The sequence below is a fragment of the Spea bombifrons genome, chromosome 8 (genome assembly GCF_027358695.1).
Source record: "Spea bombifrons isolate aSpeBom1 chromosome 8, aSpeBom1.2.pri, whole genome shotgun sequence".
Lineage (NCBI taxonomy): Eukaryota > Metazoa > Chordata > Amphibia > Anura > Pelobatidae > Spea > Spea bombifrons.
Window position 1 is genome coordinate 40,306,372 of NC_071094.1, and position 24,468 is coordinate 40,330,839.

A 24,468-nucleotide genomic window follows, 5' to 3' on the forward strand; every position below is an offset into this window, starting at 1 on the left:
GGCAGCGGTAAAGAGTGAAATCTAAGAAAATTCTAAGAAATTGGACGACCTGAAGCAAAAGAATACATTAATGAGAGTAATAATGAAAAAAAAGAGAATTGGCTGAAATGTAGAAGGGCACAGACTTATAGGTTTTCTTCCCTCCTTGGTAGAAAGCCGTGTTTAAATATTTTTTTAGAGTTTTCAGGCATTTATTGTACTTTTGAAAAGATGGTAACACACTTTTGATTTCATTTTCACATTGTCGGTATCTAACCACAGTATAATTTTGGTATTAGTAAATAATATAGCCAACGTAAGACGAGAGTTCATACCGTGCGTCGGAGTCCTTTCTCTTCTCCGCACCCCTGTAGATCGTCCTCGTTCATATTCTGAGCCAACTTGGTGCCCCTCGCCTTCAATTAAAGTGTAATATTTGCCACTCTCGTGCTCTAAGAAATAACTGGGGGATTCAGAGCCTTTCATTCCCGACTTCCCAACTCCATATTTATTGATGTCATCGCAGGATACAATTCCAACTTCATCCCTACAAGCAAGAAATAGAAATAACAACTATATTTTGCACCAGATTGTGTTTTTTTAATAGTTTTTTTTTAATTCACCATTATGTCTGGATTATCTATATTGGCTTTGGACAAGTTGCTAGATGCCACCTAGATGCTCACATTTTAAAATCTAGAAACCACTAGTGTTTTTTTTTTTTTTTTAATTCCACAAATCAAGACATTTACCTTGGGCCATAAAGTCCTGAGACAGGAGAAAGGATGAAGACATCATGAAGACCTGACCCGTCGACTTTGCCGGACATGCCTATTGTGCCGGTAGGTGTTGTATTGCCGCTCGTTGGACTGGTGGGAATCACAGGCTGTGAAAACAATGAAATGTACATAGTTTGGTCATCTTGTAGAGCTAGGTCATGACCATGGTGTCCTTTAATATAAATGTAAGAGTTGTAGATCATCCACTTTAATTACATTGTCATTGTTACATGATCCAATAGAAGCTTAATTCCATGACATCATTTCTATGTTATAAAGAAACAATGTGTAACTGTATTCCTCGTCATAGAATCGCCCCTGTCTAGATATTTAGAAACTCATTTCGGTCGGTTAATCCTCTCCAATTTTCACTGAAGCATCTGAAATATACCGTATTGGCTCGGATATAGGCCGCCCCCGTATATAGGCCGCACCCTAAAAGTTTGGTGCTTTTTTAAAGAAAAAGTTTTTTTCTTTAAAAAAGCACCAAAAAAACATGCTGCCACTCTTCCCCCCCCCGAGATATGCTACCACTGTCCTCCCTCCCCGAGATACGCTACCACTGTCCTCCCTCCCCGAGATCCGCTGCCACTGTCCTCCCTCCCCGAGATCCGCTGCCACTGTCCTCCCTCCCCGAGATCCGCTGCCACTGCCCTCCCTCCCCGAGATCCGCTGCCACTGCCCTCCCTCCCCGAGATCCGCTGCCACTGCCCTCCCTCCCCGAGATCCGCTGCCACTGCCCTCCCTCCCCGAGATCCGCTGCCACTGCCCCCCCCTCAACTTACCGGAGCAGACTCCCGGATGTCTTGCGGGGTCGGCGGGGGACATCTACGCAATACAACTTCCGGTGTCGGCACCGGAAGTTGTATTGCGTAGATGTCCCCCGCCGACCCCGCAAGACACCCGGGAGTACCGGTAAGTCCGGGGGGGTGCAGAGGTAAAACGCATCCGCACGATGCGCTTAGACAACCTCCCGTGCCGGCACCCCCCCCCGTGGGAAGTGCTGGCAGGGGAGGCTGTCTGAGCGTATCGGGGAGTAGGATGCAGGTCCCCTGCACCGCTGCGGGAGATCTGTATCCTAACCCCGCTGCCTGCCCGGCGCCCGGGACTGCATGTCCCGGGCGTCGGGCGCTAGACCCCGAATATAGGCCGCACCCCCACTTTAAAGTCTTAAAGTGGGGGAAAAAAGTGCGGCCTATATTCGAGCCAATACGGTATATATATTTTAAAAAAGGTTCGTAATACAAGGCTAAATATAGATATTTGATATGTTTAGGTTGCCAAACTGTGAACAGTGTCCTGGATTCTGCGAGAATGAAAGATTAATCTTGGGCGTCATGCGGTGAAAAAGCAACAAGAAACAAAACACATATAAGGTTCTGAAAATGAATAATTAATGGAGCCTCGGCATTGCCATGCCATCTGCCTTTCTGCTTCTTTGTAACTTTTGTTATAATTTGAAATGTCAGTGCAGGGAGGGCATTCGTCCTCCGCTGCTACATCATACATTTCATTCTTTAGAAACTAAGGTTGTTCTTTTGTCGATGTAGAATAAAACACCCCACAATCCTCGGCTGGCATGGACCATGTGAGCTGAGAGTCACGGGAGACATATTTCAGCAATTGTTGAGCGGCCACCAGGAAACATCTCTAGAATATTTTAGATTTTGCAGCAAACATTCTATTACCCTAAAAGGCTTTATTCACCAAACTCTGAGTCTAAACATTTTGGATCAACAATTAACTGTTCATGGTGGGTTCCCTGCAACAATGGCTGTGCTTATATAAAGCATAGTTTAATTGGCTAAATGGCACAAGTTGAGGTTCTTGTGGGTCTAAATATACACTGAGGGTCTAAATATACATTTTTTGCAGAAGACCCTAAAAAAACACATTTTAAGGGCATTCAAAATTTAAATGTTGTGACTGCCTGTCTTCTGGGCCATGTTTTGAAGGATGCCCATCTTGCGTCCCAAGTGTGGCAATAAGTTACTCCTAACGAAGCAGAGCAAGGGGCAACTCTGAGAGTCCAGTTAGGGAGAGAGATACTCCATGGACCCCGGGGCAGGGGAAGCCCTGTATAGTGGATACCTGTCCTGAAGAAGGAAGCAATAAAGATTGAGGAGAAGACAGAGATGCGCTGCCAATGATCGTGATGTTCAGGTGGTAAATGGTATAGATATCCACAAGCTGTGTGTCTAACAAGGTAAACTGTAGATGAGAAAAAGTTATCGGTGGGTTGGACTGGGCATGTGGTTTAATGGTAGAACTAAGGTGCGAGTACCTGTAGTGCAAGAGGCTTCCATCTCACGTTCTTTAGAAGGGCCGGAGCAGATGCCAGTGTGTTCTGGGGTCTTTTCTTCAACGTTAGAATGACCCCACTGGGATCTTCTCGCAAAGCATTTACCAAGTTCTTCAGCTGCCAACCGACCTGTAAGAGACAGGAAGATTAATCTTGACTTTAAAGGTGCTGTCCCACTTCCTGTGCTGAATTTAACACTTTATTAAATATTAACGGCATTGAAAAAAATCACCTATACTACTAAAGAATGCCTAGAACCTTTAGAAGATACTTATTTTATATTTCGGCTGGGAACTTGACACATCACACAAATGCAGACACTGATAGGTTGTTGTCATAGAAACTGTAATGTTTCAATGTTTGTTTGTATGTGATCAAACTCCAAGTAAATAAGAAAATGGCAGATCTGTTAATTTGCTGGCATGCAGTTAATGTTTTGTCGAACGGCAGTCCATGGGTATGTTTCGAATGCATAGGTGACAGCAACATATTGCGCAACGGTGTTCAAACTGTTTGGCAGACGAGATATAAGCAAAGTGACAGCCCACCACCATCATTAGAAAAGCATTCCTGGGAACTCTCAGGTTTTATCTGGAGTCTCCGGGTGAAGCCGCGCATCACCAGGTCTACAGGACAATTCTTCTATCTCTGGGAGGTGGAGTGGAATGTGGCCACACAAACTCTCCACCCACGTTCCGCCCACTCCCTGCCCACTTTGCCCTGATCCCACCCCTGTTCTTTCTCACATAAGACATGCTGGGGCTAGGTTCACCCCACAACAGTCTCCAACAAGAGGAAAAGCGCCTAGAGCTCTGGGAAGTCACATCTCTCGATACCGGTAATTGAGCCACATTGAAGAAAACGAGAAAACACCACGGGAGACAAAGAGAAACAATCTCAGTACCGAACATCACCCGCAGCAGATCTGGGAATTTAGCTGGTCTGTAGCCAGGGTGAATTATCACTTTTAATAATGCTCCCAGCACCCGTTTCCAGTACAAATGCTGTACAAATTTACAGCTCAACAATAATCCTAAATTCATGCATTATCTTATTTCCATTGTAGCTGCAAATGCATCTCGTAATATTGTCAAGTTCTTGTAAAAAGGGAGATCTTAGCTTTAATTAAAAATGAGCTAACATTTATTCTCAGGCTTTTAAATTAGTGTTTTGGAAGCAGTAAATAACTGTTATCGTTCCTGGAGTTTATCTTTTGTTTCAAGCGTTGAAACAGTTGTTACCAGAATAAACATGCATACAATGGCGGGATGAGCTTATTATAAACAATTCCGAGACATCTTAAAGGTGAGATCCCATGGATAAACGTATTTTATCTCCTTGAGCGTAAAACCCAGCGCTGTACACAGTAAAGTGGGTCTTCACAACCACCTGGTTTTATCTCATTTGATTCAATAGACACGGAGGCCGCCATTGTTGTCAGTTGGTGATATTTTGGCTGACTTTCCCTGCCCAAACACCGCAGCTGAGCTGAAGTCCCTTCCTCGACAGACTTTCAATAGTGAGTGTGTGTTAGTGTTTGGTGTCACTATGTGTGTGTTAGCATGTGTGTGCACTGGTTATTGTATGGTGTTAGCATAACTGTGTGTGTGTGTGTCAGCATATGGTGATAGAATATGTGGGTGAGTGTTATGTCGGGGGTGAGCCTAGGGTTAGTGGTGTGAGGGAAAGGAGGGTGGTCTTTTGAATCTTATACTAGTAATAAAAAATGGTTAGAATGAGATATTAGAACAATCTATAGAATGCAACCATGGAACAAAGCAAATGTTCCCAGGAGCACTGAGAATTGATACTTCATGATTAATTCAGTATTAAACACAAAGTATAAACATAAAGCCAGAGAAAACAGAAAACGGAGTGATGGTTATAGCATCTTTTCTTTTGGCCGACGGCTACTATATGTATTTGTTTTTTTTACATGGATATGGGCAGATTCATATAGCTAAAGAACACCCTCTTTTACATTTTAATAATAGGTTCTCAACTCTGTTTCCTGGAACAGTAGAAGGTCCTTGCTACTTAACGTGGATGTCTGGACGTCAAGAATTATTGAAATGGCCCATGTTTGCCAGGGGTTTAAAATGATAAACGTCACTTTATAACTTTCTCTGCTGGAAACAGGATGGTGGGATGAGAAAGCAGCCCACAACACTAAATATGTAAAGAATGAGAAGGAAAATGTGCTGGTGTATAGGCGCTAGAATGAACTCACTAAAGGGCATCTCTTTTATGGATAGACTAGAGGAAGAGGACTAGTTCCACTCCCCTTCTTATTGATATCTTATTTTTTATCTGAGACAGTAACTTTAATTGGAATAAACTATTTCTCAATGAAAAAAACAAAAAGATGTAGGAATTGGAGAAAATCACAGTCGACTTTACAAAAAAAAGTCTTTATTTAGCAAAATTTCAATATGTGGCATTTATTTATTTTTTTAGAACACGAATCATCTTAGCAGCTAAAGATGAAGAAGAGCCCCGTGGAAGACAGAATGTCATAAACATCCGAGATACGGGGTGTATGTAATCAGGATAACCCAGAGCTGCTTCGGCAAAGAGAGGAAGAAAATAATTAGCGCACACACTTCAAAGTAAAAAAAAAATGATATGCAAGAAGCTGTAGGAAGATCTATGACAGGCAGACTTTTCCTAGAAACAATAATACATGCGGCATATAACATGAAAGGCTTTTTCTCTTTTGGAGCAACGGTTTGGATGTTTTTTTGATGGGGGAAAACTTGGGGAGTTGGGGAATGAGCTCTCGGTGGTCCCTAACCAGCATTTTTTTTAAAAATAATAATATTCTAGAAACATAACATATCCTAAATAGAGGGTCAATGCTAAAGGGGACCATTTAATAAATGTGCAATCATTGCTAAAAGTGGACTATCCATCTGTCTATCTATAACACCCATGTTGTGAGATCATAATTGTCCAGCGACACTAAATAATGTTGATCAGACCGACTGATGCCTCCAGTGAAATGTCCCAAATCTCAGGAACTTCAAGACGAATAGGACTTATGATCATGATCCATGCAGTGAATAATGCTGGCGCAGATCCTAGTAAAGGCAGCCCATTAGTCTTCCAAGCTTTGTGCCATTTTTATAGTATTGTGACCATTAATTCTTCTAATTTGTCCTGAATGGTAAATCTTTGTGCTCTCGTCCAAATAGGTGTTCCATTTGGATTTCCACATCTACATGGTTCGACTTGCCATTGAGAACTTATGGTTTGGCAGTCACATCTCACTGACCTTCTGCCCACCTCGGCTGAATCCCATGATGTAGTCTTCCGTGAAAGAGTGATCGAGCATCTCTAACTCAGCAAAGTTCTTAGATTTGCCTTGTGCCTTATAACGGCGTTTCTCGTAGAATGTCCATCACAAGACGAGTAGAGGGTATCTCAACTGATTTTAGGAGGCAATATATAAATATGCCTGGGGCTCCGTCACCTGCCATCTAACCATTGAGAACAGGTGATGCTATCACAGAATGCAATGTTCTCTTCCTCTGTCTATTGATGCACAACCATTTCCACACAGTGTGTTCTAAAATAGAATGAAATACAAGATACCAAGTTCTAGGGTGGCTTTTCAACCATAGCTGAATATATCGACAAAGCCTTAGAAGGGACGTTGGGCCCGTTAGAGTTTAGAAATGTCTGGAGGCTTACAGTCCAAATTCATCTTATGATACTTTATATTTATATTGCCTAGTAGGGCTCTGTAAAAAAAAGTTACAAACTCAATTTTGTTTGCTTCAAAAAAAAACTTTGGTCAAGAAGTTAATAAATAATCCTACGATATTTTGTGTGCTATGAGAAGAGATTAATTTTGTAGGAAAACAGTGTAATTAGATGCTCAGTGATATTTGCTAATGCAATAATCCTGTTGTATAGCACAAACGGCTGTCTCCTTTATTCTTTATAGATGGCTGGTTGCGAAATAAAATGTGAGGTGTCCATCGAGATTTTATAAATAGTAACCAGATTCTAAATCTATAGGTGTATTTGCCAAGATGCCAACCACGCTTGCTGTGTTTTTGTCTGGCCGCAAGGGTCTATAAGTAAAGTCTCACCGAATGAACTATGGAGGGTCAGTTCTCCTGCAAACGCCTGCTTTCGTAAATAAAGCCTTTGTTTTTCTCTTGATGAACGGCATGGTGTCAAAAATATATTTAATAACACATCAGTAGTGAAGGCAGAAATCAGAAAAGATCCATCAAAACAAAATTATCCAAGAGAAGAAAATGTATAGTCTATAGAGCCCCTAGGCACACTTTTACATGCATGCACACACTTTCATGCATACTCACCTTCATGCATGCTTACACTCAAACAAGCACAAAATATCTACCTCATGACGCCTCTTCTTTTCCTAAGAGGTTGGAGCTGAGGCAATATGGGGGTCTTGTAACATGACCCCACTGAGCAACCACCTTTGGCTACATTAGCCTACCGGGTGCAGCTCCTGTCATTCATCCGGTGGTAGTGAACCAGTGCCATCATGGCTTAGTCGCCCCTAGGCACGTCCCTAGTATCTAATGGATAATCCCCTACTGCCACGATGCCTTTAATAAAGGCCCTTAAGTGATAAATTAAAAATATAAATTCTTGCATAGCAACATCTAGATGTTCTATGGTAAGCTGTACATGATAACATTTCCTTTTTTTTGCCTTTCTTTTTAAGGACAGGGAAGGATAACATTTCGTGGTAACTTAGTGCTGCCAGTAAGCTGATAAAAATAAGCCGGCCTGAAAGTCACTCAATGACAATGCAACTCGGATGTCCGCTTGACTAAAATTCAAGTTGGCAGACAAGTCATTAGCAAACCACATGTGGCACTTCTGCCCATAACTCTTTGAGTGCCACGAGGATGAGCAAAAGTTTAACAAAGTACAGTAAAAAAAATAGGGTTTCGAATATGCAGCAATCTGAATTCCACGCTTTGGCCCAAAGTAGCTTTCCCAAGGTCCACATAATTAAAATGTTTTATATATCCCCACCTAGGGGATCACACCCAGGGAAGGACACAAGGTTTGTAATTGGAACTCTCCATGGAGATCTTATCAATTTACAAAGGCTGCCTGAGCCAATCACCAACCATCAGAACATTTACAACTTTAGAGAGAGAATTGTTGGAGTAATCATATGCAGTAGATACGGAGAAAAGGAAGTTAAGATACCTTCCCCGTGGTTTTGATGGAAAGTTGGTTTTAAGACACATATATTCCTTCTTCTACAAAAAAACCCCGTTAAGCTCCAGATATTTTATTTAAAGAACTTTAAAATGTACGATGTACATTATGATTCGAAATGATTGGTTATCACCCGTTTTTGTTTTGCTTGCCCTTCTACACGTGGCCAATAGAGTATCTACGGTGCCAGGACTCTAGGGATTATTTCAGGCATGATGGGCAACTAGGGAGTAACACCAGGGTAGTAGCTAGGAATCTTCTGGAACAAGGTTAGAGGCCTTCCGGAAGCAGAGGAAGCCATTATGAGGAGCAGAGGTATCGCGTCTGGTCCCCCTCTTGTCCAGGCGATCCTAAAGTGTTAAACGACAGTCTGAAAAGCATCAAACATACTTGTTGCCCTATTATGAAGATTTTTAACCCCTCAGAGTCTCTATCACTGATTTTAGATATTGATATTAATCAATAGAATAGATTGGTTCCAGGGATTTTTTTTTTTATTTGTTATGGTAAAAAACCAACTAACTGTAAAATAAAATGTACTTTATGAATTAAGGGACTTTTCAGGAGTTTTCATGAAGGGAAAACACGTCAGCCTAGGCTTCTGAGGAGTCAATAAAACCTGCATTTTATACAAATTTGCCAATTCTTTGGAATCCGGTTGTGTCTGATCCACCTATTTCTACCGTACAATATGCGCGGAAATTAACATTTTAAAGAGATATGATTGTTTAAATAGGTTGGCTTTTTATTTTTAGGCCAACTTTAGTTAGCGTGCCAACGTTCTTCTGCAGAATATAGCCTCGCAGTCGATCCTTCGAGTGAAATTTTTTTCATGACGCTCCAGAACTGGAAATAATACAAAAATGTGAGTGTTGTGTCAGTAATTAAGCTCGTTATGTGCAATGAGATCCAAGTTACGAGGAAATACACCATATTCTGATGTTAGAGGCATGTTCATTTGGACGCCATAAGGTCTCTGCTCTGACAATAAACCCGTAACTAGACATTTTTGGAAATTTTCCAAATGGGCTTTTAGAGCCCAACGCTTCCCATCGACAAAAGCTTGTGTTTTACACATTAACCATCTGTGATGGATTTAGGCCGATGCTTTGGGCATTAAAGGTATTGGAAGATCTCTTTCCCCCCAATGGTCTATCTAGAATGTAGGCTCCAGACCCGGCGCACATTATGGCTCCGTATTTGTGATTTATTGTTTTTAAAAAAGAGACTTTAGTTCTAAATCTGTATAAATGTAGCAGACGAGACCTTGGAATAGCTACGAATTCCTACCAATAAATGGTGGTGGGAAATTGGATTGTTTTTACCTCAGGTCCACCCTTCCTTGGTCTACGTTGAAGACATTGGGCCCATCTAACATTTTATTTTTGGATCATATAATATAACCTATAATCGATATGGTGTTTCCCAATGTTCTTCCTATATTATTGTACATTTAGGCACCTATAGACACATACGGCTTTCTTTCTCATCTTTGTTTCCGACAACATTTCTTTATTTGACGATACCAAATTCTTGAATAAAATGCTATATTCATCTTCATAGAGGGAGTCTAGCTGAGGGCAACTTTATTATCCACTTTCACTTAGAATCCCGCTCTGTTGCTGTTAAAATATTTAACGGTAGACTGCCTTCCATTTTAGAGCACTATCTCTGCTTAAATTATTTAAAAGAAACCCTTCCCTTTATGTAATTGATAGAGGAATCCTGAATAACCCAAGAGCATCAGTGTGATATCATTTTATATCCCTGAAACCTTTAAAGGGGAATATTTTATTTCCAGCACCAGATTAAAAAATCATTTTCAAAAATATTGCGATGTTTACTTTTTCCATAATAATATGTTTTCAGGCAGCTACTTGTAAACCGTTTGTATGAGAAAACCATTTCTAGCTCTGTTATCTGAACCCCAATCTACTAGACAAACACCCTGACTCTTTATCATACTGTCAGTGGAAAAGAATAGAATGTCTCAGTCTTAATCACCCAGCTGGACTAACACAAGTCTATGGAGGAAAGGACTTCACTAGCATTGCCATAAAGAATCAGCTCAGTGTGGTGAAAGTCACCCAAAATATCACATGACTGACAACAATGGCGGCCACCAGGTCTGCAGATAATGAAAGTTTATTGGGACTAAATTAGATTAAACCAGGTTTTTATCAATGCTGACCTACTTTACTGTATACATCGCTGGGGGTTATTACTGTATACATTGCTGGGGGATATTACTGTATACAGCGCTGGGGGTTATTACTGTATACATCGCTGGGGGTTATTACTGTATACAGCGCTGGGGGTTATTACTGTATACATTGCTGGGGGATATTACTGTATACAGCGGTGGGGGGGTTATTACTATATATAGCGCTGGGGGTTATTACTGTATATTACTGTATACATCGCTGGGGGTTATAACTGTATACATTGCTGGGGGATATTACTGTATACATTGCTGGGGGATATTACTGTATACAGCGGTGGGGGGGGTTATTACTATATATAGCGCTGGGGGTTATTACTGTATACAGCGCTGGGGGGGGTTATATTACTGTATACAGCGGTGGGAGTTATATTACTGTATATAGCGCTGGGGGTTATTACTGTATACAGCGCTGGGGGGTTATATTACTGTATACAGCGCTGGGGGTTATTATTACTGTATACAGCGCTGGGGGTTATTACTGTATATAGCGCTGGGGGTTATTACTGTATACAGCGATGGGAGTTATATTACTGTATACATCGCTTTGGGTTATTACGGTATACAGCACTGGGGGTTATTACTGTATACAGCGCTGGGGATAATTAGTGTATACAGCACATGGGGTATATTACTGTATACATTGCTGGGGGTTATTATTACTGCATACAGTTCCGGGAGGTTATTATTACTGTATACAGTGCTGGGGGTTATTATTACTGTATACATCACTGGGGGTTATTACTGTATACAGTGCTAGGGGTTATTATTACTGTATACAGCGCTGGGGGTTATTACTGTATACAGTGCTGGGGGGTTATATTACTGTATACAGCACAGGGGGTATATTACTGTATATAGTGCTGTGGGGTTATTACTGTATACAGTGCTGGGGGTTATTACTGTATACAGTGCTGGGGGGTATTACTGTATGCAGCACTGGGGGTTTATACTGTATACTTTGTGTTGAGTAATACACCGGAAAATGTAACCGGCCAAAATCAGAAATAAAATATCAATAAACTGGATTATTCTATTATTCTATTAGCGCAGGAGATGAAATTACTTTGTGGTCATTGCGTTTGGTTTTAGAAAATGCGTGGAGTTCCTGCTGCAATTCTCTTCCAGCTCGGATGTGTTATAAAACTACAGGCGATCGGATTATTATTCTCATTTATTCATAAAGCTGGAGTGTGAAGCCCAACGATGGCCACACACACAGTGTCGCTATAACCGAGTGTGATACAAGCTAAACACAGCGAAGCAAAGGCAGGGGAGGACTGGTCCTGGCCAGAGCTGGGCTGGTAATTGTTGGCCAACTCCGATCAAGAGAAGGTTGGCAAAGAGGAGCAGCGAGGCAATTTCCCCCTTGGCCTCTATTGTTATGTTTTTGGGGCTTTGATTGTAGTTCCACATATAGCCACCGGGGCTTTTTTCAGCATTTCCTTTGTGACTGGATCCTTACTGTGATCCTGCTATGGCAGGAGCAGGATGGTCAGAGCCATAATTAAGGATCTTGGGCAAGGTCAGAGGTTGCACCCCATGCTGACATCACATTCCAGAAATGTACCACAAAGAGAAGCAGGGACACTAACATCGATTGAGTCATGCATGACCCTCACCTTATAGCGCCCGGGGCAGCTGCCCCAGTCCTGCTATTGTCCACTCTTTTTTTTGGGGGGAAATATAAAATTTGGCTGGCCAAAAAAAAAAATAAAGTCTCCAGCACTCCTCTGGCCCTGATCTAGTAATTCTAACAATTGGCAATATACAAAATGGCGGAACTGCAAGATGAAACCCACTGAGTACTCACAACAGTCTGATGGTTGACTTGGATGACCTCATCGCCAGCATGGATTTTTTTGCACTGGTCTGCGGGGGACTGCAGAGAAAGAGATGGAAAACATAAAACAACAGATTTACGATGTCGGGTTAGGCAATGAACAGAAAGTTATACTACAGCTTCCAACAGTCCCAACAATTGGGCTTCATGTCCTGGCTTTTGGTTACAGCATAACATCACATAACATAATTATATTTTAGGGACAAATACAGTTGCGGGATGCTTGTGAAGTACAAACATGTTGAGGGTTATTTCATTATGCAGTTCAATTAAGTATACATATATATATATATATATATACACAGCTCTGGACAATCACAAAGACATTACTTAGAAATATAGAATTTGCCAGCAGATCAGACCGATTCGGGCCATCCAGTCTGCCCCCTTTATCCTGCTCAAGCCTTAAAGATGTTGTTGGTCTCGTCTTAGATTCAGGAGTCATATGCCGATCCCATGCGTGTTTAAATTCCCTCACTGTATGAACTTCTACTTAGGTTGGGAGACTGTTCTTATCTACCACTTATCTACCACCCTATCAGTAAAGTACAACCTCCCTACGTTACATCTAAGTCTCTGACCCTCAAGTTTTAGATTATGACCTCTTGTTCTAATATTTCTTCTCTTTTAAGATAATTTTTTTGCTGTGGGGATGATCAATGGCTCATCTTGGTTCCATAAACCAGGCTCTAGACCACATCCATCTTAGCTTGTCTCACGTTTGGCTACCTTACAAAATTCTATGACCATGACGGGGACTTTTTGTATCGCTTGCACTTTAAGCTCATCTTAGTTCCAACCCCCCCCCCCAAAGACTCTTGACATTCTGAAATGTACAAAAGAGAATGTGAGATTTTCCTGCAGAAGTTCATATAAATTAGTCTGGCTTGTGAAAGTCAGCGTTATTGTGTAAGCTCTAAGGCTTTAGCCTCCGAGCTACAATGCGATTAAGATTTCACTGTCAAAAAAGTTATAGGTGTTCTAATTAACCAGCCATGGGAGCTCCTACACGTCTCCCGATCACGCAAAGTGCATGGATTCAAAGTGAAACGCGTATGGAGTTCCCATAGAGAGCTCTCTGTTCGAAAGGTTGTATATATAACTACTAGGATTCCACCCGGAGATATATCCCTGATTTAACTATACACTATACAGGGCCAGCCAAGCTCTTCTTGCAGTGGAAGCTCACCAAGGTTGGGCCTTCAAAATGAATAGCGAAGTTCCTGTAAAATAGCCCCTCGAAGTAACGGTGAGAACGGCAAACATGTCAGCCACGTGCTCAAAGAATTAAAGTAGCGATAACAGAAACTCTAAGAACAAAAAAGGGGTTACCATGGAAACAGTAAATCTTTTTGATGGATAGTAAAAAAAAATATGAATATTGTTTTTCTTCTTCTCTACACAACGCGCTGGAAGCCTTATATTGTATTGGGCTCACTTTTATAGTTAAGACATTGCTTCATTCCATGAACGGAGATGTAGATGAAACAGAACTTAATAAAGCAGGCACTTAAGACGATAGCCCTGGCACAGCTTGTTAATGTCAAGGACGCAACTGATCAGATTCTCTACATTTCATTGTTATGTGTTAGGGTTAACGTTTCAAACATAAATCCAGAAAATCACTAACTTGGAGAGGTAGACTATCTATAGACTATAGAACAGGCCTGGACAACAGTAACTGTGCGTGGAATTAATCTAAAACCCCCATAATGCTCGGTTATCCCAAAGGGATGGTGGGAACGTTTGAGCTAAAAATGCTGGAAACATGAACATTGATTTTTGAAAGTGCTCAATTTTTTCGTTTTTGTGTGAAATAATAATACAATAATAGCTAGAACTTTCATAAATGTATCAAAGTGTCTGCATCTTTGTATCGGCATTCAAAGGAGACAACATGGTACCACCAGAAGGCAAGAGTTTTCATCTCACATTCATATCTTCCAGATTGGGTTGAACTTGAAGACTTCTAAGAAGAACCAAGAAGATTGGACCCTCCTCGTTGTAGCCGAGAGAGGTTAGGTGCTACAGATCAATTTGGGGAGTCTAGCCCCAGAAGAAGACTATGGACCTAGTGGCCCTACAGTGTCACTGGCACCATCGTTAACTTCACCATGGTTAAAGCATGACACTTCAGGCTTTTTAACTTAACAAAACTCCTTAGATGTTGTAGTCAATAAAAGCACTTAAATGTAATAGCGAAGCTTCACCCCCTTAGCTACACCTTTTAAGCACACCCTTTCAAAAGTGTCCCTGGTAAACATAATTATTTATTATATATTATTTATTATATAATTATTTATTATTATTTTTTATTTATTTTAGTCAGTTTAGAATTTTCAAAGTCGCCCATTAGGAACAACATGATCCAAGAGCCGGAAAGATAGCAAAACCACATAAAACAATGGTTTAAAGCTTTTAAAGAAAATATGCCCACCTTTATAAGTGATACAAATGAAGAATGATGGAAAAAAAAAAAAAAAAATAAATATGATCTTTTGACCAGAAAATGTTGTCGAGCGTGCTGGACGTGTCTTGCATGAAAAAGACAATATGCAAAATAAATTAAAATAAAAAAAAAAAAAAGGGAAGGATGGTGCAGGGCGATGGGGGGCCAATCTCCGAGGTCTTGGTGTACATTTCTTCTCCACCCTCTGTCCGACCCAGAGCACTGCATTTAACATAACACAACCCTAACTGAACTACGATAAAAATAAAGTGCATTAGTGCAATCATCCTGTACGAAGGATCAATAGATATTATGGAACAAAGTGGTTTGGAGTATCTGCTTGCTTTGCTCTCACCGCTGCATATTATATATCATATTATTACACGTCGGATCTGAAAGGCTCTGTTATTAATAAATAAGGCATATTATATATCATATTATCACACGCCGGATCTGAAAGGCTCTGTTATTAATAAATAAGGCATATTATATATCATATTATTACACGTCGGATCTGAAAGGCTCTGTTATTAATACGGAAGGATAACAAGATGACGTGTATGACTATGTGTACATATAATAATAATAATAATGCGTACAGCTTTTCACAGCTATGTCCCGGTGTGAACCGAGGATGTAATTAAGACGATCTTCAAAGGGACGGTTCTTAAAATGGGAAGCGATGAGCACCAAGTCTTTATTTAATAATATATGCTATTAGAAAGTGTTTTAATGCGGTATCAATGGTTATTTCATTACTGTACTGAAAACACATAAACGTCTCACCCTTCTCCGCCACTCGGCCCTACGAAAGCTGCCTGAACTAATCAACAGCAATCAGCTCATTACTTCAATGAGGCGTATTAGGAGTGGCAGGCTAAGTGGAACAGCCTCCCGGTAGAAGTGGTAGAGGTTAATACAGTGAGAGAACTTACACATGCGCAAAGCGACGAGACCAACGACTGATTAAGGTTTGAGTCTTTACAGCAGGAAAAACAGGCAGACTAGAGGGGGCTCAGTGGGTCTCTTCCTGCATATCATTCATTGAAGGACAAGCTCGTCCGCTGAAAAGTTGGTGGCTGAAGTGTTTTATGTCCCCTCGACTCGAAGAAACCCCTGTGACTTGTTAAACCTCAGAACGTAACAATAAGAAAAAAACAATGGCGCCGTCTGCCTTGGCGGAATGTTCACCAATTTATAGTTCAAGTTATACTTCCGCAGCGTAATACTCACGGCGATACAAAGTGTGCTAATCCTATCACAGCGTAGAAGAAGTATCTGGGCTTAAAGAATCAGTCTTCTGCGGCGAATGTTGACACGAATGAGTCCATAAAATGCCGTGGATTGCATGATAATAGCTATAATGATGTCTGCGTAATCAACTCCTCTGTCAAAACTGTTTTCTTATGATGGGAACATTTTAATGAAAGACAAATAGCTTGAGGCTTGAGGAATGTGTTAGAGATGCAGATCCCGCGCGCAATGCAGTCTGCGCATGATCCGGTAAACGCTCAGCCATCGATAGCCACAAACCATCGATCCGTGTCTTGGATGTTGATCAATTCTTAAAGCAATCAACCGTTAGCACAACGCTCACATGAGAACGCTAAGAAATAATTACCCTTCACGAGAGTTCTAATGGAGACTGAGTTACAGATACTAAAACCTCACCAAAGAGGCAAGCTGTGGCTCAGATGTGGCTCTATTGACGTGCCTGGAGCTGGCGTACCGATAAACCCTACTAAACCCGTTCCGGATCAGGAGAGGAACATCTTGTCAAACTCTATCTATTTTATAGGAACAGTTTTATCAAGGACAGCCACTTACGTTTTCTGTAGTCCCTGTGATGACGTGTAGTCCATCGTATGTTGATTTGATGTACATTCCCTACGAGGGAAAAGAAAAGGACACGCTGATCTAGACGGCTAAAGAACAGTAAAGTACGTTACTCATCAGGAGGAAAGTTTAACTGATTAGAAACGCTCGGTTGGGCGTACGAGGATCTCCAAAAACACATCACATTTTCCCCCTAACTTTTTTCACTGGTGTTAGAACGAAAATTGGTGGTTTATGAAGGTACAGCATGATTGGCGCAAATTAAAATCAATATGATTACAGTATATGTACAGTATAGAAGAATTACCGGTCTCTGGAAATCATATTTCTTTTCTCGTGTGGGATTGTGCGTCCTATGTTTTTGGCTTGGCCGATCTGTTCCAAAACATTTTATCACTTTTTACGTGATTTTTTTTTCAAATTTCACTCTTCAACAATATTACATGGAAATAGATTCTATTCTGGAGAACTTGGCGTCCCTGGAGCACTATCCAGACCATGAGATTAGAGACTCAATGGGACCAGTATTGCACCAGCTAAGCCAACATCATCTATCTCTCATTTATGTTTGTCTATACAGTGTCCCCTACGTTTGTTGCTCTGAAAATGACATACAATGGACTCTATCCATGTGGACAACAACTTCACCTCAAAAGACCATGTGATTATTGTTATAAAGAACATTGTTCTGAGTTCTGAGTTGTGGAGTATCCAGTCCACTTGCCGAGTCTGAGGTCCTGAAACCTCATGCGACTACTTCGTTTTTCTATGCTGGCCAAACAAAAAGTATCAAGTTCAACTAAAGACTCCATCTTCTCCTGGACCAATATGGCTACACCCACTTTCGCTACCATTGTCAAAGTGATAATTGTCATATTGGTTTCCCAATTATTTTGTCAAGAATTTACTCAAATGAGGGTGTAGTAGTTGAGTTACATCACATTTTTTTTGATAGAAGCACGTTGGTTTTGGACTGGGTAAAAGTGGACCTTTAGCTTCCACCACGTGCCACCTGCTACCCGTAAAGAAGATGGAACATTCACATCTTTTAGCATATTTTTAAGTAAGAAAACTTTTACTTCTTGGTCTTGAATTAGTGTTGGAACGTATGGTCTTTCTTTACTCTACTTAACCCTCCTGTCAGAATTAGTCATCTTCCACCAAAAGGAAAGGGATAAGGATAACTTAATAGGGAGGAAGAACTCAACGGAGAAGAATATTCATGACAAGAAGAAGTTAAGATGGCTGTCTTGATGGTAAACAACAAATATTTAGTGCATATTTTAATCCGTACAGAACCTTTCATGGGTTAAAATTGTATACCGGGCGTTGAACATGGGACAGAGCCGAGCACTAGAAAATCACTTTCCCTACTGGCACTTTTTCTATTTCCTTCTGCGTGATAAGGAGGACCATGAGTGGATTGCTCAGAATAGCAAGAAATGGTTATCAGAGAAGTCACCGCGGCGCTTGATTAAAATCTATAAACCTTGAGTGTCCGCAATCAAACGGTCACAATCTTAAAGTATTTATTCCGTGCCTTGGCTTGACTCGGGCGTAAGGGACGTATTGGAACAACATTATGGGATTTCGAGGGGCTTTTGAACATTTTATCTCAACCCACATCATTTCATCAAGAAATACTCTTGAAAATTCTGCGTTCTTAATAGCTTTCCGTGGTGTTTGGCCAAAGTATCTACCTACAGATACTGTAACGTGATTATATGAGGTCCTTGGCTGTAATACAAAGATTAAGTTACCAATCCTCAGCAGGCATTCGTCTTTAACCAACACAAGCCGTACGTGCTATCTGCTAAAAATATCACTTGGAAAATTATATTAGATCTAAAAAAAATAATCTTATAATATATTTACCAAGAATAGCCGATTCTTGAAAGCTATTTAATAAAGGAAAAAATATATTATCGTCGCTGTGTTCAGAATGTCGCCTGATGAACTGAAAGGTTACAGTAATTCGCTTTCTGACTTTGAGGATTATTTGTAAGACTTGTAAATCAGTTTGGTTTATGAGATTAGGTCAGTAGATCTATGTACTATTCCCCAAAATCGATTTCCATGCAAATGGGACGTAGAATGGAAGATATCTTCTCTGTCTTAAATATTAAAAAGTCTATTCTGTATCTGTCTAGATCTCCCCTGATGGAGTAAGATCATTTACTGTAACATAATATATATCCAACCAAACATTCCAAGCAGAGATGGCCCTTGACCAAATAGTGACCCAACCAACAATCCCCATCGTTGCCCCACAAGTGTTGGCATAGATCTCTATTGTAGAGGTCCCTGTTGCACCCCTTTTAGGTACCAGTCCAACTTCTACAGGGTAAGAGGGTATATTTTCCGTGGTGAGTGCTGGTGCCCTCCTGGCGCGCTCCCCCAGACCGCTGCCTGACTTGCCTGGCACTAAGACTGACTATGGAGGAAAGAGGGACGGAGAGCTTTCGGGTCTAAAAGAAGAAGTATCCCTATACAAGGAGACATCATTGGAAGATATGGCCTATTCTATGAACACATGGAAAACATATTGAGCATAGCAATCCTTGGCAGCGGTCTGAAACACAAAACTATGGAGGATTGTGGTACCAACTTAAACGACCACAAACAATTCATTAATGTTGGTGTGAAAAGAGTCCAAGATCCCGGTTACTTTAGGAGAGCAACAGCACTTGGGCAACCAACCTGACCGACCGCAAGGAGTTCTTCCAAACGATAAATAGGGTCCTTAGAAGTGGATGAATAAACTAGTTTACTTTCTGTACCATGGATATTCATACCGTGGCTATAAAATTCCAAAAGCAAAATCAATGTATCCGTTAAATTGCATTTCTTCAGTGCCCAATAAACAATTTTAAAAGTCATTGAACTATCGCCTACCACGTAAAAGAAAGTTGCCTCAATCCGCTGACTCCCTATGAGGTTCTCCTCGTATAAGTGGCCCATAATAAATATCTGCTGACTTCTTAGAACACGAAAATATAATGATTTCACTATTGATATCCATAGCGGTGGCAAACCAGCAATGTTCTAGTGATGTTCTATCTGGTCGTTATGTTTGTAACATTTTACAAGGTGGTCCCTTCTATTAATGGGTGAAGTCATCAATTCTCTGACAGCAATGCCATGGCCCATATATTTTATTGCATGCCAGTATAGCAACATATTCTTAATCTGGCTTTAGCATGAAATATAGATTATCCATGGCAAAATAATTGTTACATTTAATAATGGCACATCTTTCGCTTCTTAAAATGAAATGGAATATAAATGATGTAGGTGTATTCACTAAAGCCTAATAATGTATAGTGAAGCTATTAAGTTGAAGCTGTAACTTTCTTGCAAACTTCTGCCGAAGGAACGCAAGCGGCTCCACAGTATTCCCCGGGAATTTGGATGGATCGCTGGTGAATGAGAATCAGCTCATGACAGATGTTCCTTCTAGTCTCTGCAAATGAGCTCGAAAGAAAAGATCCACATAGAGCCTTTGTTTTGGACAAGAGTTACTATTAATTATTTGGTGACATTTCAGAGGATTCTGGTGGCTTGGACGGGATGTGTGCCGGCTTAAAGGACACGTTTTAGAAAGCGACAATAGACACATGGTCTCTGACACTGATACTGGCCTCTCAATATGAGTTTTCACGCAAAGCATTTGAAAACATCTGTTTTTGAAGAAACGGCACTTAAATTGACTGAATATTTCATATCGACAGGAACTCATACCTATAACACCTGCACTATTATTAGTTCCCTAACTTAATATATACACTACCCTTTAAAAGTTTGGGGTCATTTAGCTGGAAACGACTGATTTTAATGGAATATCTTCATAGGCGTACAGAGGTCCTTTATCACTCCCATCACTCCTGTGCTCCAATGGCCCTTTATCACTCCCATCACTCCTGTGTTCCAATGGCCCTTTGTCACTCCCATCACTTTTGTGTTCCAATGGCCCTTTATCACTCCCATCACTCCTGTGTGCCAATGGCCCTTTATCACTCCCATCACTCCTGTGTGCCAATGGCCCTTTATTACTCCCATCACTCCTGTGCTCCAATGGCCCTTTATCACTCCCATCACTCCTGTGTTCCAATGGCCCTTTATCACTCCCATCACTCCTGTGTCCCAATGGCCCTTTACCACTCCCATCACTCCTGTGCTCCAATAGCACGTTGTGTTTGTTGATCCAAGTTTAAGTTTAAAAGGCTAATTGATCTTTAGAAAACCTTTTTGCGATTAATTTACAGCAAGAATTCTTCTTGTTTTCCATAAAAACAGTTAAGTGACCCCAAACTTTTGAACAGTAGTGTACGGGATTTGAAGCTGCCCATAAGTGGAAGAAAGGAAGCAGGATTCAGAAGTAATGCTGCGTATCTCAAAGTGATTCTGAATCCAGTCCTCCACGTTCTAAAATAGGTCCATCTCACCATCCACAATGCCTACAATAATCCAAACAGCTGCTCTCCGAAATATAACTCTATGGTTACCGTCACAATTAGTAGACTAGTAGACTGTCTTGATTCTCACTTATAGCCTGAACATCCAAAACTTGGAATCCCCTCCCCAGTTTGGCTTAAAGTTGTATTTTTTCCCAAGTTTAGTCAATATCTTTAAAGGTGCATCAGAGGCGAGGCATTCCACGGACGAAGCAGGTTATGACATCACAACTCTGCACATCCAATGCGGAAGAAACATGAAAAATCTCGTAACGATGCTCATATACGGTGGTGGGTCCCACACATGACATCACATCTAGTCCGGGCAAAATGAGAAAATAAGAGAAAAAATACATAACCTCAAATACATCATACATTACAGACAGGGGACCCACTGGAAAGCCGCCAAGAATTTCAAAACGGACTTAAATATAATATAATGTAAAATCAGGTATTTCGACTACAGTAATAAAATACCATTATCAGCCCCAGAAATACCAGTAAGAAAATGTCCAATTTAAAAAGTTCTATTGGTTATTAATAATTAATAATAGAAGGCGTTAGACTTCTGCCTATTCACCATAAGACTTGTGTAGAGTACAACCTGAGAATTCCAATTTACGATACATTTTTATCTTATCTTGACATTCTATACATAAACATATTAATATTTATCACCCCCTTTATTTTAAGAACATTCCAAGATATCTAATATATTATTCAACAAAATCCAAAAACATTTTTTCCATTTTCCATTAATATATTTATTTAGTTTTTTTTATTATGTTTTGTAGGAGAAGGGGGCGAGAGATTACCAGTCCTTCGCTTGGCATGATGTTGGTGAGGTGGACAACTTCCAGATGTGCCGACTGAGATACCAGGGAGTCGGATGAGAGGGAGATGATGTGATCGCAGATCCCGGATAAGGTTTTACACTAGGAGAAAAAACACACACAGAAAAAAAAAAAATATTGGCTCATAAAGAACAAGTAACTAAAGTCAGCGAAGCAGCTCTGTATTAAACATTCATGGCATTTTCAATTATTCATGAATTATTGTTTAAATGTCTAAGAATAGATGTCTGACTTCAGAGCCGGAATCTTCTACATGCATCACTAAAAAAACATTCTCGGTCTGCAAAATCTGGTCCACTTTTACAAAATACCCTGGTATTTGCCCTAATTCGGGTCATAACCACATACCGAGGCTACAACCCAGGTAGCGTTTACCCCCGGCCGCCCCCCCCTCCATAGCGGCATCATCACTGTATTAAAAGGCGATGTGCCGGTCATAGATCTCACTTCTAACTCGCCCATTGATTGGTGGGACCATGGGGGACCCAAGAAGGTGATCTGGTCAAGGCCAGGATCCGTCACTGGCTAAAACATCAGAATTTCATGGGTTAAATCTATAGTTTTCAACAGTTATCCTAATACCAACGTTTAGTGAATATGGACCAGGATCAACGGACAGAAAGTTGTTGGGTGTTGAGTAAAATAGGACATGGGCACCTGCCGGTCACAGCAACAGTAACAAGCGTGATGGAATTAGAATGTTTGGAACCGTAATAAAGGTGAGATATATCTGTACGTTATATGTGAATACGGAAAGAGGGAGAGGGAGAGAGATTTTGTGCCATTGCTAAAAGAAAGCTACACCGTGCGTGGGGGGGTGCATTAAAATTAATGGAGCCCTGGAGCTGCAAGCTCAGATAAATTAGAGCGCTGATAATATACCCTGGACTCTTACATGCGCAACTTTCTGAAGAATACCATGAATTCTTTAGACTACCTAAACTGGAGCCTGTCGTTCGTGTGATATTTTGGGTGACATTACCGGCACAAACACTCTGAGCTGATGCTTTATGGCAATGCTAATGAAGTCCTTATCTTCATAGCCTTTTATTAGACAGGGTGTCTGGCTGGGTGATTAAGACTGAGCTACTTTTCCCACAAGCAGTATGATAAAGAGTGGGGTGTTGGTCTAGTAGATTGGGGGTCAGATAACAGAGCGAGAACTCAATTCAAATGGCTAATATGCTGCTGCCTGAAAACATTATATTCTGTAAAAACTGTGTTTTAAAACAGAAAACAGCCCAATATTTTTATTAATCTGATGTTACTAAAAAAAAATGGTGGGAGTTCCCCTTTCACTGAACACTTTTAGTGTCGGAACAAAGAGCCTAACCTTCCTTGATCTCTTCCCTGGGAAGCGCGTCCCGTGAAAAATAAACCACGGAGCCGAACCTCGACAAAGAAGGACCTCAGCTGAACGTTTATAATGTGCGAATGTGCTTTTCAGTAACACTTCAAAACGCAGCGTTCAGCCTGCAATTTACTTTCAAATTACCGCACCCAACAATTTCTTTCCACAACGTTTAAATGAGGCATATCTAATCAAGTTATAATGAAGGAATATATATATATATAGTGCTAAAACATATAGTGCCACCAGAACTGAACGGGGGATCGACACAATGCCAAACTAACCACATGAAGGAAGGAGATGGATCCAGTAAAATGAACTCAAAAGGTTCTCAAGAGGGGTTCTCAAGCTTGTAATATATGAAAATCTTTTTTTTGGCAATTCAAAGACATCTCATATTACAGGTTTATAAAATGAACATCATTATCAAGCAAACACTTGGTTTTCTCCAAAATGTATCTACTGGATGATTGACTGAGAAGATACGATGGAATACATTGAAGAGCTAAAGGTAGGTGGTCATCAAAGGTCACGTTGAACTTGTTGGACATGTCCTCCTTTCAGTACAGCTAAATTTCTCACTGTGATATTTTAAGTTTTGGAAAAAGATAACAATATTTAAGTTAAAGTGAGTTGTCATATATGACAAAATGTTTCTCTATGACCAGCGTTTCTCTAAGCTGCCATCCCCTTCAACCCAAAGGTATTTTTAGAGAAATAATTAAGCGTCCTTCACATGAAGCCTCAACGATTAGCTGGAAAAGAACGGGTGTTCTCAGCTCTTGCCCCTGAATAGAACGTTGGCGTCATTCGTTAGAGTGGTACAAAGGGCCGTAGATACCACCTATGAATATCAGGATGCTGGTTGTGGAATATTTTTCTCCTTGAATGCATATATTATGGCCATGTGTGATAGTAAAGAGCAGCCCTCATGAGCTTGTGGGTTAGCTCTGTTGAGGTACGCCGTGTGATCGTAGGAAAAATATAGAAGACTAGAGGATAAGTATAAATCACATGTTTGATAAGACATGGCTGGTTATTAATGCAAAGAAAAACAAAAAAAACCCCATTCATTTCATCCAATTATGCAAATATTTCGCCCAGTGTGGAATAAATCATAAAACAATATTTCACTAATAGATGGCCTTGGTGGGTAATAATTATTAATCGCGGCCAATATAAA

At 40.6% G+C, this 24,468-nt stretch overlaps 1 protein-coding gene across 1 annotated transcript in view; it reads right to left on the reverse strand.

Moving 5' to 3' along the window:
- Window positions 1-24,468, reverse strand: part of LOC128502597 (connector enhancer of kinase suppressor of ras 2-like) — a 162,232-nt gene that overhangs the window by 33,375 nt on the left and 104,389 nt on the right. The window contains exons 6-11 of the mRNA XM_053472436.1: window positions 21,896-22,015; window positions 16,618-16,677; window positions 12,312-12,380; window positions 3,043-3,189; window positions 732-865; window positions 315-526 (exon numbers count right to left, since the gene is read on the reverse strand). Coding sequence (XP_053328411.1) covers window positions 315-526; window positions 732-865; window positions 3,043-3,189; window positions 12,312-12,380; window positions 16,618-16,677; window positions 21,896-22,015 — 742 coding nt within the window. The remainder of the gene's footprint in view (window positions 1-314; window positions 527-731; window positions 866-3,042; window positions 3,190-12,311; window positions 12,381-16,617; window positions 16,678-21,895; window positions 22,016-24,468) is intronic.